General features: G+C 47.6%; 1 protein-coding gene across 4 annotated transcripts in view; it reads left to right on the forward strand.

Annotated features, from left to right (window-relative positions):
• The window catches only part of SGMS1 (sphingomyelin synthase 1), a 129,792-nt gene that overhangs the window by 103,660 nt on the left and 9,102 nt on the right, over nucleotides 1-17,030 (forward strand). For all 4 annotated transcript variants that reach the window (XM_068416572.1, XM_068416570.1, XM_068416574.1 and 1 more), the window contains 2 exons: nucleotides 6,767-7,609; nucleotides 12,965-13,082. In XM_068416572.1, the coding sequence (XP_068272673.1) occupies nucleotides 6,987-7,609; nucleotides 12,965-13,082 (741 nt within the window). In that variant the 5' untranslated portion in view covers nucleotides 6,767-6,986. The remainder of the gene's footprint in view (nucleotides 1-6,766; nucleotides 7,610-12,964; nucleotides 13,083-17,030) is intronic.

Raw genomic sequence — 17,030 nt, forward strand, 5'->3', positions numbered from 1 at the left:
GGGGCTGTTCAGCCTGGAGAAGAGAAGGCTCCGGGGAGACCTTCTAGCACCTTCCAGTACCTGAAGGGGCTGCAGGAAAGCTGGAGAGGGGCTTTTTACAAGTGTATGGAGTGACAGGATGAGGGGGAACGGTTTTAAACTGAAAGAGGGGAGATTGAGATGAGATATGAGGAAAAAATTCTTTGCTGTGAGGGTGGTGAGACCCTGGCCCAGGTTGCCCAGAGAAGCTGTGGCTGTCCCCTCCCTGGCAGTGTTCAAGGGCAGGTTGGATGGGGCTTGGAGCACCCTGGTCTGGTGGAAGGTGTCCCTGCCTGTGGCAGGGTGGTTGGAACTAGATGGTCTTTAAGGTCCCTTCCAACCCAAACCATTCTGTGATGCTACGATTATCTTGTCCTTTAACCAAAGAGGTGGATGCTCCCACATTTGGTCCTTGTGCCCAACTGCATCTCTGCAAAGCGGTGCAAAAGAGAACAGACCTTGATACGCGAGGTTATGTATGTGCTCTCTTGTTTAACCCACTGGGGTGGCTGTGGTCGTGGTGTTACAACCCTGATGCAGGCAGATTGAAGTGGTGGTGGGAAATATTTCCTGTTGGAAAAGTGGGAAAGGATCCGAAAGCTTTGAGTTAGCGCTTTAATGTTTGCTGGGAACACGGGGAAAAAAGGTCATGTAAACAGGAGGAGGTGGGGACTGGAACCTTTGCTGAAGTTACTTCATCCTGCTTGTGGTGTGGGTATTTTGGGATACCACTTTGACGTGGCGTCATTATCATAGTGTAATTGGTATTGTTATGATAAATGAATCATAAATAACAATGCAATTATCAGATACAGGCTCCTTAATGAAGCAGATCTGCTGGGGATGGAGGGAGCATTTGTCATGGTTTAAAGCTGGTCTGGCTATTAAACCCATGGCAGATGTTCTCTATTAACCCCTTCCCCACTCCCTGCAAAGGGGAAGGAGAAGAGATAAAGGGAGACAGACTTACAGGTTGGAAAGTTAAAACAGTTTTAATAAACTATAACAATGAAAGAGAGTATAGTAATAATAATGGAAATAATTAAATATATACAAAATCAAGATTGAGCTCCCCTGATGATGGTCATGTCATCCCTGGCACTGCAGGGCAGGCTCCGGGAAGGCTCAGACCGGACTCAGTGACAGATGGGAACTGGATTCAGGATCGAGGGCAGGAGAAAAACAAACCAGGACAGCATTTTAGTTGCCTGGCCCAGGCTAACACCCCATGTCAGAGCTGAGGAGGCTTGGATGTGCGCCCATCCCATGCCTGTCCCTGTGCCTTGCTGGGGCAATGAGACCAAGCTAAGCTGGTGGATGTGGCCCAGCAGCAGCCGATGCCCATCCCTACCTTCTGTCTTCAGCTTTTGTGGACAGGAGAAGACCTTTTGTGGAAGCAAGGGGGCCAGTGAGGGCAGTTAGTCTCTTACAAAAGGTGCTCAAGAGTGATGTACACGCTGGTGGTGTGATAGCAGTGGGCTGGGATTGCACCTGCCTTTCTACTCCGTAGCTTCTTGCTCCTTGGTGAATCCCATGCCATCATCGTCTGTCCATCCAAGGGGACAAGATGAGGTGGAAGAGTGTGTCTGTCTGTGAGATGGGATTTCTCCTTTTTAAAACCAACAAAGACCCTTAGGAGTTATATTTATATTTTATGTTCCATAAAGACGCAGAAATTGGAGTCGAGCTATCTTTATTCTTCTGTATGGTACCTTTAATAGCGTCACTGATGGTGAGTTTAAAGCACAAGCAAGTTTCTGAATTGAAATGGGATTACACCAGCATATTACAACTCTTGTGCCAATATCAGAATAGTATTTGCAGCTGGCAACAGGTTTTTCTTCTTTTAGGCTCCACACAGAGCTCATCTTAAAACCTACTAGCTTGGCCACGGCAGGAGGAGATGTACGTGCACGGTGAGTAAGGAGATGTGATTTGAAGGTTGGCTACAGGCTCCTGAACAGTGATAAATGTTCCCTCAGTGAGTTCGCAGACGGCACCAAGTTGGGCAGGAGTGTTGATCTGCTGGAGGGCAGGAAGGTTCTGCAGAGGGATCTGGACAGGCTGGATTGATGGGCCGAGGCCACTGTGTGAGGGTCAACAAGGCCAAGTGTCGGGTCCTGCACTTGGGGCACAACAACCCTACGCACCGCTACAGGCTGGGGGAAGAGTGTCTGGAAAGTGCCTGGTGGAAAAGGACCTGGGGGTGTTGGTCGATGGCGGCTGAACATGAGCCAACAGTGTGCCCAGGTGGCCAAGAAGGCCACCAGCATCCTGGCTTGTATCAGCACTAGTGTGGCCAGCAGGACTAGGGCAGGGATTGTCCTCCTGTACTCTGCACTGGGGAGGCCGCACCTCGAATCCTGGGGTCAGGTTTGGGCCCCTGACTACAAGCAAGACCTTGAGGTGCTGGAGCGAGTCCAGAGAAGGACAACGAAGGTGGTGAAGGGTCTAGAGCACAAGTGTGATGAGGAGCAGCTGAGGGACCTGGGGGTGTTTAGCCTGGAGAAAAGGAGGCTGAGGGGAGACCTTATCGCTCTCTATAACTGCCTGAAAGGAGGGTGTAGTGAGGTGGGGGTCGGTCTCTTCTCCCAGGTAACAAGTGACAGGACGAGAGGAAACAGCCTCAAGTTGTGCCAGGGGAGGTTTAGATTGGAGATCGGGAACAATTTCTTCCCCAAAAGGGTTGTCAGGCACTGGAACAGGCTGCCCAGGGCAGTGGTGGAGTCCCCGTCCCTGGAGGGATTTAAAAGCCGTGTAGATGTGGTGCTGAGGGACATGGGTTAGTGGTGGCCTTGGCAGTGCTGGGTTAATGGTTGGACTCGATGATCTTAAAGGTCCTTTCCAACCAAAACGATTCTATGGTTCTATGAATGCAGCCCGTTGCACTGTGTCTTTGGGATCTATAAGCACACAGGAAGCTTGTGGTATGTTGTCAAGGGCTGGACAGAAAGGCTGGTGTGTTGGGAGGATGATGGTTGAAGGTCTGCTTTCCTCCTTTCAGAGTGGTTTGGGAAACTGCGATTCAGTCACTCCAGCATTTGAAATCGAAAAGGTTTCCTATTGCCCCACCTCGTGGTATGCAGAGTGCTCCAACAACCCTAAATCCACACTGAGTTTGTAAAGCAAAACTTGGAGGGGCAGCTGATGGAGCTGTTAAATGAAGTGGGATGATGAGGTCCTGCTGCAGACTAAGAGCCCAGGTGTTGTAATAAGACTTAAAAATAAATAACTTTATCAAGATTTTAAGGGGCTACCCTCGGAAACAGCACGCCCATAGAGAAATCTGTTAGTTTTAATTGCACATTTGATGCTGCGCAGTTTCTGGTGCCACATCTCATGGATTTCAACCTGAGCTTCAACCCGAGGACAAGCATGAAAGCGTGCGTGCGTTTTCCTTCACGTAGACACCGATTCCCTGAGTTGTGAATTACTGGTGCGTCACTTGAGACTGAAATATTGTGGACATCAAAAAGGCGATGGCATTTCATTCTCCTTGGTCTGCAGCAGGTCGAGCCACAGGCATCAATAAGTGAGGTAGCTCAAGGCTGACGTCACCCTTAATGCACAGATTGAGGACAGACGGGGAGGTGGTGGCCAAATGGGGAGGTGGTGGCCAAACATCTTCCCATTACTGGTGACACCAGCTCTCCCCAGCATGGAGTAAAGATGCAGGGTTTGTCTGGCTGGGGCCAGACCCAGGATTTCAGGTGCCCTGTGATAAGGTGACTACAGTGAGTACAGTGGAGACCAGCTTCCATCTCCACTGTGGTGGAGAGCCAAGCTGTTCTCCTTCGCTCAAAGTCTTAGAGGAGTTTCTAAGGTGGGTTAACATGAATAATTCAATCCATCCTTTTTTTCCCATGTAACTAAATACCGATTTGCTAAACACAACTCGAATAACGAGGAGATCCGTAGCTAAAAGCCTTCCTCAGTACGTCTAATCCCACTGAAAAAAAGAAAGAAAATAGAGCTGTAGCCTCTCTTCTGCTGTTTTAAAGCAGCCCAGATCTGCGCAAGGGGGAATATTCATCTTCATCTCCGTTTGCTCCACGGATTTAAATACGTGCACGTGCGTGGCGTTGCCCAGCAAGTGAGAGGTGACGTACGTAAAGTACTGCCAGTCCTTCGTCCACAGCTTTTTCTTTTCTCAATCACCAGACCTGGTTCATTCCACGGAGAAACAGAATAAAAACCGCACCGTGCGTTTCTTGATCAGTTTAGAGGTCACAAGTCAAAAAAAAATATATATTATATATATAATAGAAAAATATATTTATGTTACATAAAATATATTTATGCTTTCAGTTCTGGGCTCCCCAGTTCAAGAGGGACAGAGATCTACTGGAGAGAGTCCAACAGAGGGCTATAAGGATGATGAAGGGACTGGAACACCTGCCTGATGAGGAAAGGTTGAGAGACCTGGGGCTTTTTAGTCTGGCGCAGAGAAGACTGAGAGGGGATCTGATTAATGTGTATAAATAGCTGAGGGCTGGGTGTCAAGAGGAAGGGGGCAACCTCTTGTCACTTGTGCCCTGCGACAGGACAAGGGGCAATGGATGAAAGCTAGAGCACGGGAAGTTCAACCTCAACATGAGGAAGAACTTCTTTACTGTGAGGGTTACAGAGCACTGGAACAGGCTCCCCAGAGAGGTTGTGGAGTGTCCTTCTCTGGAGACTTTCAAGCCCCGTCTGGATGCGTTCCTGTGTAACCTGCCCTAGACTGGTCCTGCTCTGGCAAGGGGTTGGACTCGATGATCTCCAGAGGTCCCTTCCAACCCCTAACATTCTATGATTCTATGTGCATCATGGTCACGTTTTGCCTAGGAATATAGCTCTGTGTCTGTTTTTTTGTACCACTTCTGCTCAAATTGTGCCAGTAGAGTGGATTATTGTTGTTTTCCTCAGCGGCGACTTTGCTCCCTGTGATGAAACACAAACAGCTGGTAGCTTGTAAGAGGCCAAAAATATTCTTGAAGCTGATAAAGGCACGATAGGACTTTTGAAAAGATGAAGTGTTTTTTTCCCCATGCTGTTACTTTCTTTAGGTCGCTTTGTGTTTACGATGCCGCAGGAGAGACGCGGTCCGTGAGATGGCAGGCTGGAGACAGGGCTTCTCGCTGTTTTCTTCTGGGGAGGACCATTTTTCGTTGGTTTGTTGTACAAACCTCTCAAACCTGGGAGTTTGCTGGTGGCATTCACTCCCACGTGATTGCTGCCTCGTGCTGAGGAGTTGGCTGCCCATGTGTCAAAAATGCAGGAGGAGGTTCCAGCAAGTAACATCTAAATGCTTTGGTTTATTTTCAGGCTAACCTGTTTGGGCATTGATTTTCCTGCTGGTGCTTTGACCCAGGGAGTATAATCTTGTTTATCTGCCTAATTCTTTTTGTGTTGCTAGCCCGTGAAAATGTGTTTCTTGTGGTACACTACATGTTTTTGCCTTGCAGAACTAAAAAACAGGCTTCCTATTCAATTCTAGGTGCAAGGCATTGCATTAAGATTTCAGTCTGTAAGAGGGAGAGAAGGTTTGTGGCATAAATAACGCTAAACATTTGCTCTGTAGATCCTTATATCCATTAGTAGTGTGATAGGTCCCTCCATCCAGAGGGACCTTGACAGGCTGGAGAGCTGGCCCTGTGCGAACCGCATGAAGTTCAACAAGGCCAAGTGCAAGGTCCTGCATGTGGGTCAGGGCAATCCCAAGCACAAACACAGGCTGGGCAGAGAATGGATGAGAGCAGCCCTGAGGAGAAGGACTTGGGGTGATGGGTGACGAGAAGCTCACCATGAGCCGGCAATGTGCGCTTGCAGCCCAGAAAGCCAACTGTGTCCTGGGCTGCATCCCCAGCAGCGTGGCCAGCAGGGCGAGGGAGGGGATTCTGCCCCTCTGCTCCGCTCTCGTGAGACCCCCCCTGCAGTGCTGCGTCCAGCTCTGGGGGCATCAACGTAAGAAGGACATGAAGCTGTTGGAGCGAGTCCAGAGGAGGCCACGAAGATGGTCAGAGGGCTGGAGCCCCTCTGCTCTGGAGACAGGCTGAGAGAGTTGGGGCTGTTCAGCCTGGAGAAGAGAAGACTCTGGGGAGACCTTCTAGCACCTTCCAGTACCTGAAGGGGCTACAGGAAAGCTGGAGAGGGGCTTTTGACAAGGGCATGGAGTGACAGGACGAGGGGGAACGGTTTTAAACTGAAAGAGGGGAGATTGAGATGAGATATGAAGAAGAAATTCTTTGCTGTGAGGGTGGTGAGAGCCTGGCCCAGGTTGCCCAGAGAAGCTGTGGCTGCCCCCTCCCTGGCAGTGTTCAAGGCCAGGTTGGATGGGGCTTGGAGCAACCTGGTCTGGTGGAAGGTGTCCCTACCTGTGGCAGGGGGGTTGGAACTGAATGGTCTTTAAGGTTCCTTCCAACCCAAACCAGTCTGTGATTCTATGATTTTAAGAGGAGTTTGAGTACTGGCTATGGACTAGAGCTGCATAGTAACAAAAAATTCAACAAATATAGAGCAGGAAGGAGTCCTTCCCACAGCTGTAAAGTGGTGTTTATAATACACAAAACTGTTAAAGCTCTTGAGAAATCAGTAGCAAGCTTGGAAAGGGCAGTGCTGTGCATACAAGGCTAGAGCTCAAATCAGTTAGTCTTTTCCATGCCAGAGTCTAACTAGTCTTTTGCAGTAATTTTGTCTTTAAAAGTGAATTGCAAACTATTAGTAAATGCTATCCTAATGACTGGTTTTGGATTTTTCTCCTCCCCAGGAAGAAGAATGCCAACACGAATATGAAGTGAACAGTTTCCTATGCTTGCCACAGCGCCTGGATGCTCGTGTCGGATGGTTAGAGACGAGGACTTGCCTCTCGCCAGACTGCTTCCTCGGACAAGATGAAGCCAAGGAGGAGCTTCCCGACACGCTGGAGTCGCAGTGACCGCAGCCCGATTTAAAATCGATGTCAGACTGTGCCCCGGCTGCCTGGCGAGATGAAAGAAGTGGTGTTGTGGTCACCCGAGGAGGTGACGAATTGGCTAACGGAAAATGCCGTGCCGGAATATTGTGAGCCATTGAAGAGCTTCACCGGGCAGGATCTGATCAACCTCACGGAGGAGGATTTTAAGAAGACGCCTCTCTCCAGGGTGTCTTCCGACAGCGGACAGCGGCTATTGCACATGATTGAGACTTTAAAAATGGCTCACCACATGGAGGCTCACAAAAACGGGCACGTCAACGGGCACATCCGCGTGGGCGTGAGCGACGCCCCGCGCGAGAATGGCTTTAGCAGTAAAATGAAGCTGAACGGGATGCCAAATGGGTATAAGAAGGAGATGATAAAGATCCCCATGCCAGAGCCGGAGCGCTCGCAGTATCCTATGGAATGGGGCAAGACTTTCTTGGCTTTTATTTATGCACTTTCTTGTTTCATCTTTACCACAGTGACTATCTCAGTCGTTCATGAACGAGTGCCTCCCAAGGAGGTGCAGCCTCCCCTACCAGATGCATTTTTTGATCGCTTTGATCGGGTGCAATGGGCTTTTTCTATTTGTGAAATCAACGGCATGATCCTTGTAGGACTGTGGTTTGTTCAGTGGCTGCTCTTAAAATACAAGTAAGTAAAACCTTCTAAAAACCAAGTGGTAGGGTAGACTTCTGACAGCTTTTGGAGGTCAGATACTGGTTTACATCCAAATAAAATGAAGCTGCTTGTGATCTTTCTGATTTTAGGAAGCATTTCTTCTCAGCAAGGGTCATTAGCCATTGGAAGGGGCTGCCCAGGGAGGTGGTGGAGTCACCATCTCTGGTTGTGTTTAAGAAAAGACTGGACATGGCCCTTAGTGCCATGGTCTAGTTGCCATGGTGGTGTCAGGGCAGTGGTTGGACTCGATGATCCCAGAGGTCTCTTCCAACCTGGTTGATTCTGTGAGTCTGTGATTCTGGTTTCCCAAACTGATATAGACATTACGCCACAGGCAAACTGGAGTTTGTGTGGGCTGCTTGTGCGAAACGGAGAAGTTCAGTCCAACTGCTACAGAAGAAACAGCCCTGGTCTTGTTTGCCTGCACAATTAACTTGAACCCTTTTCATGTGTGAAAAGCCATGAATTGAGTGTAATGATGTTCTTAACTCAGTTGACTCTTCTGTCTGTCTCAAACTGTTGTAAACACAGCTGCGAACCAACTTGGGGTCAATTTAGTGTCTCTGTAGTTTGCCTGATGTAAAAACCTGCCCTGAGGTTATTATACTCTTGGACAAAACCAACAGGCAGTGGTTTAGTCCGTGCACCTAAACAGTGCTTTGTGAAAAAGCCCTGAAGTACGTTTTCTGCTTGACATTAGATGGGACGGGTAATGTCAAACACCAAGTATGTCAAAAGCTAGTCATAAAATATGCAAAAGCATCGATATGCAATGAATTTGCAAGGCCTTAGTGGCTGTCTGCCTCCTTGCTCATACCAGCCAGAACTGCAAGGGTGAATTTGCCTTCCAGTGAAGTAACCTACTGCTCACCCTCTGCAGAGTGCGTGCAGATGCTTGATTTAGGGTATTTATGCTGCCATAAATCCACACCTTGGGCTGCCTTACCACGACTGTCTGGTATAAACCCTTGTGCTGTCATGGCAAGTGGCTTTAAACAATTCCCCTCCCTGGCAGTGTTTAAGGCCAGGTTGGATGAGGCTTTGAGCAACCTGGTCTAGTGGAAGGTGTCCGTGCCCATGGCAGGGGGGTTGGAACTAGATGGTCTTTAAGGTCCCTTCCAACCCAAACCATTCTGTGATTCTAATATGAGGTGGCATATCGCCTTTCCTTTCAAAAACCAGGCATAAGCACGTCCCCACAGCTGCCCAGCCCAAAGAGGGTCTCCTCTCTCCTCTGCTAATACATCATCTCATTCTTTACCTGTTCACTGACTCTTTTTTGTGACTCCTATGTAGGAAACTGAGGAAGGAACGTAATTTGGGCCCCACTATGTGAAATACAAGATCCTTTGGTTCACAGGACTTTGTAATGACCTTAGAATTACAGATTGCCCTTTTTAAAAGAAATAAAAACAGAGGCCAATGGGTCACTCGCCCTTATAATGGAGAAAAACATTAAAACTTAAATGTAAGCATGTGGTTCACCAGCTTCACAAGGTACCAGGTGGCTTGAAAAGAGAGAATTGCTAAGCTGGGGCAGGATACCCTTGTGCAACACCTCTGTGGGTTTCCATGTAACAAGTGTTTAAGTCATCCACCAGACTGAGATGATGGTTTATATTCATCTTTTCTGATACTTTATCCTACTTAATGTGTTTTATCAGGTGTCATTGTAAAACCATTGTACGCTTTTACAGAGGTGGTGTTCCTTAAAGGAAAGCGCCATGGCATTGCTCTCAAGAATGGGGTGTCAGGTTAGTAGGGCAATATGAGGGATCAAACACCCGGTGATGGAGCTGAATCCATAAGGTCCTTGGAGATGTTACAGCAGCGAGATGTGGGTTGACGTGATGATCACGTATGTTGGTATCTTTGACAGATATGAAGGTTCCCTCCTGTCCCCCCTCACCATGTCCCCATCTGCTTTGATGTGTTCACTTTTACTTGCTTTAGAGCAGCTCTTTCTGGTGTTAGGGGAAGATGTCAGGGAGTCACAGAGCTTTCCATTCCCAGTATCAGCCCTGGAATAGCTGGTCAGTGTGTGTACTGGTCAAGTAGTGCTTTGGAGGCCAAAAGTCTTCTTTTATGTCAATGAGCAGAGGTGTCGAAGTTCAAGAGGCACAAGCTGTCGTTAAGCAGCAGAAAGGGAAGAATGGGAGAGGTGCTCACAGGAACAGGAGCCCAGTGAGGAGGCTTTATTTGGAGGACCTCATTCTCGTGGCTTTGGATGGTGAACCACTAAGTGCTATAAAAGGAGCTGAATCACTTTTGTGGCGTGGGTTGTCACCTCCCTTTGAAACTTAATTCAAGAATAAAGAAAGGGAATTAAACCAGCTACACCTTCCTCACTTCTCTGACCTCTGATGGTGTCAGGGATAGCCATTGCCACACTCCATTCGAGATCTGAAGATAAGACATGAAGCCAGGTGATTGCTGGGCGGGTTGAGACCTGGTTCCTCGCCTACTCAGGTGATAGAAATACCATTCACAGATGCCTCCAAGTACAAGCTCAGGGTCACTGGTGAAACAGCAGCATTGTTACCCGTGAGCTGAATCACAGCCAGTGGCTGGGTTGAACCTTTGACTGAAGAACGCAGCTTCATCATTTCAGACTTTGAAACGTTTTTCTTTGCCAAGCAATGAAATCCCTATTGCTTATCGTACCAGATCCATTATTTGCCAATAACCTGATTTCATCCAAGCTGAGCCTGCTCTTCTCCTAAGCAATGAAGGACAATAGAGATGTGTCATTCATGATACTGATCACTCAGGTCTTCCTTGTTTAGTCCAGGGGTTGCATGATGACATTGAATAGGACCTACATGTCTTCTTTGTTGGACTGCAAAGTTGGGACTGAACTCGAAGAGGGTGTTGGGTGTGTCTGTCCAGCTAACCACAGTGCAGGGTTTCCCTTGGCCCCTGTTACTGCTTTCTTGCCTGAAAATTAATTTTAGACTGAAGTTCCTGGCAGGGCACTAGATTTGGTGTGAGGAAATCAGTGACAGCTTTCTTTGAACATTCATACACAATAGTGTCCATGACATGGGGTTTGGTTGGTTCCTCACCAGAAAGCAGGAGCAGGGGGGGTGTGCAGGTCTTGGCTGGGGACTCCAGGCCGCCCAAGCCTTTTTCCACAGATACCACGGGGAGCTTGAGGAGTCCAGGCAAGCTGCCAAGGCAGAATTAACTTCTCTGGGAAGCATTCCCAGATGTTTTGGGAGAAGTACAATGCTGGGTTTTGGCCATGCTTGACATCTGATTCAGCCTACACGCTTGCTACCTGCGTTAGGTGAGGTCTGGATGGTTGTAATAAAAGTTGCCTTGGCCAGTAATAAGTTAGAGGTTGTACTTGCTAGCTGGCTTGTAATCACACACACACAAATCCTTTTGAGAAGGGAAAATATGAGGCCTTTTACTTTTTTTTTTTATATTACAGTACAGAGCACTTTGATGCAGACTTTCCTAAGCTAAAATATGCTAAATCCAGCTAAACCAAGTAGGTTCGTGGGTAATTTTAATTAAAAAAAAAGTTCAGTGATCGTCCCTCTGTACTCGGCACTGGTGAGGCCGCACCTTGAACACTGTGTCCAGTTCTGGGCCCTGCACTTCAAGAAAGATGTTGAGGTGTTGGAGCGAGTCCAGAGGAGGGCGACCAAGCTGGTGAAGGGTCTGGAGGGTCTGACCTATGAGGAACGGCTGAGGGAGCTGAGGGTGTTTAGCCTGGAGAAGAGGAGGCTCAGAGGTGACCTTAGTGCAGTCTACAACTACCTGAAGGGAGGTTGTAGCGCAGCGGGAGTCGGCCTCTTCTCCCAGGCAACCAGCGCTAGGACAAGAGGACACAGCCTCAAGCTTTGCCAGGGGAGGTTCAGGTTGGACATTAGGAAGCATTTCTTCTCAGCAAGGGTCATTAGCCATTGGAAGGGGCTGCCCAGGGAGGTGGTGGAGTCACCATCCCTGGAAGTGTTTAAGAAAAGCCTGGACATGGCACTTAGTGCCCTGGTCTAGTTGACATGGTGGTGTCAGGGCAATGGTTGGACTCGATGATCCCAGAGGGCTCTTCCAACCTGACTGATTCTGTGATTCTGTAAAACACTGCTGCTTCTTCGGTCTCTCGAAATACAGCTCAGTCTTTAATCCCCTACCCCTTTGTTTGTCTTTATACCAGGTTATAAAGAAAAGCGAGTTCATGTCTGGTTGTAAAAGCCAGGCACAAGTGTGAGATCTTTATTGGATCGCCCTTCCGAGAGAAAAATGACAAAATGCAGAGGAAAACCAGTGCCAGATCCCAGAGGTCTCTTCCATCCTGGTTGATTCTGTGATTAATAAAGTACAATTTTTAACTCGCAGCTTTGTCCATGTTTACACCAGGAGGGGGAAGAAAAACCTGAAACACTGTGTTTCAACAGCAGTGAGCACTCAAGTGCGAAACGCATGTAATAGTTGAAGCTTTTCTGATAAATTAACACACTCAAGTTGTTATTGATCTGGCACTGTAAAGTCATACTCCTCCGAGAGTGGAGCACTACAGTTTAATAACTCTCCCAAAGCTATTAAAAATAAAAACATGGCCAATTTTGAGCTTTGAAAGAGCCTCGGCTTGGTAGAAATATTATTTTTTTTAAAAGTGAATGCTTCCAAATAGCAACAAATGAATGCCAGAACTTGCAGCTTGTGTATAACCCTTGTATTCCCCAAATGATCATAATTGTAAATGATGATGTAAAATCAACCGAAACCACACCAGGGTCCATAACCAGCAGGACGCAAAGGCTTGATGTGGTTAAGGTCACGAACTGCTGGAACTGGTTTCGTTGCTGATGGGATTTCCTTCCTCTTTAAAGCCTCTCAGGAAAGATGTGTTCTCCCTCGGTTGGGTCACACAAGCTATTTCTTCTCAAGCAGCCCTTTGTAATCACTAAATGTGTGTGTCAGCTGAAATAAACTTACTCCTTTTCATCTTAGAATGAAAAAATTGTAACTTTATCCTTTGCCTTGAATAGAAAATTAGTGACCGCTCAAAGCTAATGGAGGGGTGTGGGGCATGAAATCCCTTTTAATGTCTTCAATGCTAAATTTGCACAAGCTTTTGGATTCTAGTCCTTATATTTCCTGTAATCACCTTCGTGGGTAACGTTAGTTGAGTTGCTTTTGTGTTCCTGACCTGTAAAACGTGGGAATATTTGTAAAGTAATTCAGTATTCTCAGGTGTAAGCTGATAGTGACATGAATTTCAAAAGCACGGAGAACAGTTGGTAGTTTATTTACCTTTACATATTTTGTTTGCATTGAATGACCTCCTTTTTTTCCTCTTTTTTTTTTTCCTTCTAGGTCTATAATTAGCAGAAGATTTTTCTGTATCGTTGGCACACTATACCTGTATCGGTGTATTACAATGTATGTGACTACACTCCCAGTACCTGGCATGCATTTCAAGTGTTCTCCAAAGGTAAAACTACTCCTGCCTGCCTTTCCATACTTTAATCTGTATATTTTCCCCTTGTCCTGCTCTTACCAGAACTGTGAGCAACGCTTTCTCAATAATTGTTACTAATTTGAAAATACCAGTTTGGCATGACGGGAACGTCCTTCTGCAGATCATCAGCTTCCCCCTCGGTGAAGGTGTTGGCAGTTGCTTTGGGGCAGTGCAGGCATTCCCACCCTTCTCGAAGCGCTAATGGAGTGAGTCCAGAGGAGGCCACGAAGATGCTCAGAGGGCTGGAGCCCCTCTGCTATGGAGACAGGCTGAGAGAGTTGGGGCTGTTGAGCCTGGAGAAGAGAAGGCTCTGGGGAGACCTTCTAGCACGTTCCAGTACCTGAAGGGGCTACAGGAAAGCTGGAGAGGGATTTTTTACAAGGACATGGAGTGATGGGACGAGGGGGAACGGTTTTAAACTGACAGAGGGGAGATTTAGATGAGGTATTAGGAAGAAATTCTTGACTGTGAGGGTGGTGAGACACTGGCCCAGGTTGCCCAGAGAAGCTGTGGCTGCCCCCTCCCTGGCAGTGTTCAAGGCCAGGTTGGATGGAGCTTGGAGCAACCTGGTCTAGTGGAAGGTGTCCCTGCCGGTGGCAGGGGGTTGGAACTAGATGGTCTTTAAGGTCCCTTCCAACCCAAACCATTCTATGGTTCTATGATTACGCAATTTCTGTAGTATTTTCAACTAATTTGCATGATCAGCATTTTTCTGTCTCCACCGAAGCAGTCAAAGGTGTGCAGCCTGCAGAGGTGCCATGTGTGACTCATTTATTTCTAAACACTTCAGTGTGTCAAATCCAAATATGATTTGCATTTGAAAATGGCCCAAAGAGACTTTTCTAGGGCTGGTGAAACTCTGTCTCCTTTGCAGCCGTTTGTCCCTGCATATATTTTTGCAACTGTGTTAGCACAAGGACTCGTCACCTCCTCCCTATTCTAGCACTGACTCCTGTTTGTTGTGCCAAGGAACAGGAAAGCCATGGCTGAAACTAAGCTACTGAGACAGAGGTGCTTAGGCAAGACCCTTGTAGTCAGCCTTGAAGGGTAATTTGCGTCCTCAGGGTGGAGATGGGACAGGGATGGTGGTGGTGCATCCATCTCGTATCACGCAAGCATTGGTGTAAGCGTGGTCCTTACTGCAACGTGCTGTTTGTGGTAGGGAGATGCAGTCTCAAACAGACTGGACTTCTACGGTAGGGAACAAGGTGCATATATTAGACACAAGTGGTCTTTCTCCATAGGAGTTCATCTCCATGCCCCTCCTGGGGTTGTCTGTGCTACAGCTTGATTTAAGCAGGAGAAAGCGGCGGGGGAAGTAATTTCTCTGGAATATCTCTGGATGTGTTTAAGAAAAGACTGGACATGGCACTTAGTGCCATGGTCTAGTTGCCAGGGTGGTGTCAGGGTAATGGTTGGACTCGATGATCCCAGAGGTCTCTTCCAACCTGATTGATTCTGTGATTCTGTGATCATCTACTACACGCACAGTTCACCAGCTTTGTGTGCACAGCCATAAGTTAGATGACAGGTAGTAAAATCGCTGATTTACAGGTAGTAAAATCCTGGTTCAACTCGGTACATGTGCTGGTACGTACAAACACAGCCGAGACGCTTTGGTTCCTCGGGCAAATAAAGCCAATGAATGTCCTACACCAGTTGTTTGACAAGGCAGAGCATTTGCCAAGCCACGTGTGGCTTTTTGAGGGACCGAGGTCTTGTGTAAAGAGAAGCGAGTGGGAGAGGAGTCAACATTGTGTTTGATCAGTCAGCCATTATGAAATTAAAACAGAAAGAACACAAGTATTTATGGCCTCAAGTGAGTAAATCTGCCATTTTGGGAAATTTACAGCCTTGGCAAGTCTGTCTCGTTACTCAAGTAAAGACAAGCCTATGTTGTGCTCTTCTATTGCCCCGATAAGACGAAGGATTAGCTGGGCTTTCTTGAAAGCTATAAATATACTGGTGGGAAAAGAATAACCTTTTAACACCTTGTTGAGATATATTTGATTGTGAAGAGTGGGCTTTGGGGAGCATTTTAAGGTTTTGTAAAGAACTGTTAGCGGGAAGTGTTTAATTGCTGCAAAGACCCTGTTTAAATCTGTCAGAAATTAATAATTCCCACTTCTTAAAGCAAGACCGAGCTTTAAAATAAAAGAAAAACGTGTCTATAATGGCCAGCCAGGAGGATCTGTGTTTCCTTCTGGCTGTTAAATGGTTACCATGGATTTTAAAACTTCATAGAATGAGGTAAGGATGCAGCACACGTGTAGTCGCGTGTATTGATCCGTTAGTCCTGCCCCTTTGAGCTCAGGTGGTTCCTGCTTCCCCTTGGGTCCTGGAGGGGCTCAGGATGTGTTGTTCCATGGCGCATGTTTTCTTTGCGGATTTGTTTAACATTTGGGCTTGGTTTAGAGATGGGAGCAGCAAAAACAAAGTCTTGGGACAGTGCTAGCTGCCCTTTGGTCACCTGGCAGGAGAGAGAGGGGCGTCCTCACCAGAAGGACTTGGGTTGCTTCAATTTGGCTTTCCTAAGGCAAATTGATGTTTTTTCAGAAATACCCTCTGAGCCAGCATGGTGGGTTGGAGGTGGGTCAGAGCAAATCCATCAGACGTGGAGGAATGTCCCCATTGCTTGCGTGGATTGTGTGGGTTGAAGCCAGTGCAGAAGTCTGGCACCATGCTCTGACAAACACCATATAGAACCATAGAACCGTTTTGGCTGGAAAGGACCTTTAAGATCATCGAGTCCAACCGTTAACCCAGCACTGCCAAGGCCACCACTAACCCATGTCCCTCAGCACCACATCTACACGGCTTTTAAATCCCCCCAGGGATGGGGACTCCACCACCTCCCTGGGCAGACTGTTCCAGTGCTTGACAACCCTTTCGGTGGAGAAATTGTCCCTGATCTCCAATCTAAACCTCCCCTGGCACAACTTGAGGCCATTTCCCCTCGTCCTATCGCTTGTTACCTGGGAGAAGAGACCGACCCCCACCTCGCTACACCCTCCTTTCAGGCAGTTGTAGAGAGTGAGAAGGTCTCCCCTCAGCTTCCTTTTCTCCAGACCAAACACCCCCAGTTCCCTCAGCCGCTCCTCATCACACTTGTGCTCCAGACCCTTCACCACCTTCGTTGTCCTTCTCTGGACTCTCTCCAGCACCTCAAGGTCTTGCTTGTAGTGAGGGGCCCAAAACTGAACACAGGATTCGAGGTGCAGCCTCACCAGTGCCGAGTCCATGGGGACAATCCCTGCCCTAGTCCTGCTGGCCACACTAGTGCTGATACAAGCCAGGATGCTGGTGGCCTTCTTGGCCACCTGGGCACACCACTGGCTCGTATTCAACCGCCCATCGACCAACACCCCCAGGTCCTTTTCCACCAGGCACTTTCCAGCCACTCTTCCCTAACCCTGTAGTGGTGCGTGGGGTTGTTGTGCCCCAAGGGCAGGACCCGACACTGCGCCTCGTTGAACCTGTGTTTCTTTTGAAATATGGAGTGGAAAGAAACGATTTTGAAGACTTTCCAAGGTGGGGCAGTGGGAGGCCTTACAGTTTGGAGTGAGATGCTCTCTTCTGTGCATTGAATCTGGGTTTTGACAGCTGGGCGTACAGCTGGGGCAGTTCATCCTGTTTTCTGTTGGATTGTCGTCCGTAGGGCCTGCGCTGTTACGAACAAGATGAATTAACTTAAGCTTGACTTATTTTAGAGTGCGTTGCCTCTTGAACAGAAGGAAAAGCAGATGTTTAGACAACGTGAAAAAATTGTAGGTATAGCTGGAAATATTTTTAATTCCTTTTTATTGGTGAAGCTGGGTTTTGGAGACTGTATTACAGAAGTTGTAGGTTTTCAGAGAGTCGTTATTCTGAACCTTACCGTATATACGTGAGGCTCATATATTTTCATATATATATTGTATA

The sequence above is a fragment of the Nyctibius grandis genome, chromosome 20, assembly GCF_013368605.1.
Source record: "Nyctibius grandis isolate bNycGra1 chromosome 20, bNycGra1.pri, whole genome shotgun sequence".
In the NCBI taxonomy this organism is placed as follows: Eukaryota; Metazoa; Chordata; class Aves; order Nyctibiiformes; family Nyctibiidae; genus Nyctibius; species Nyctibius grandis.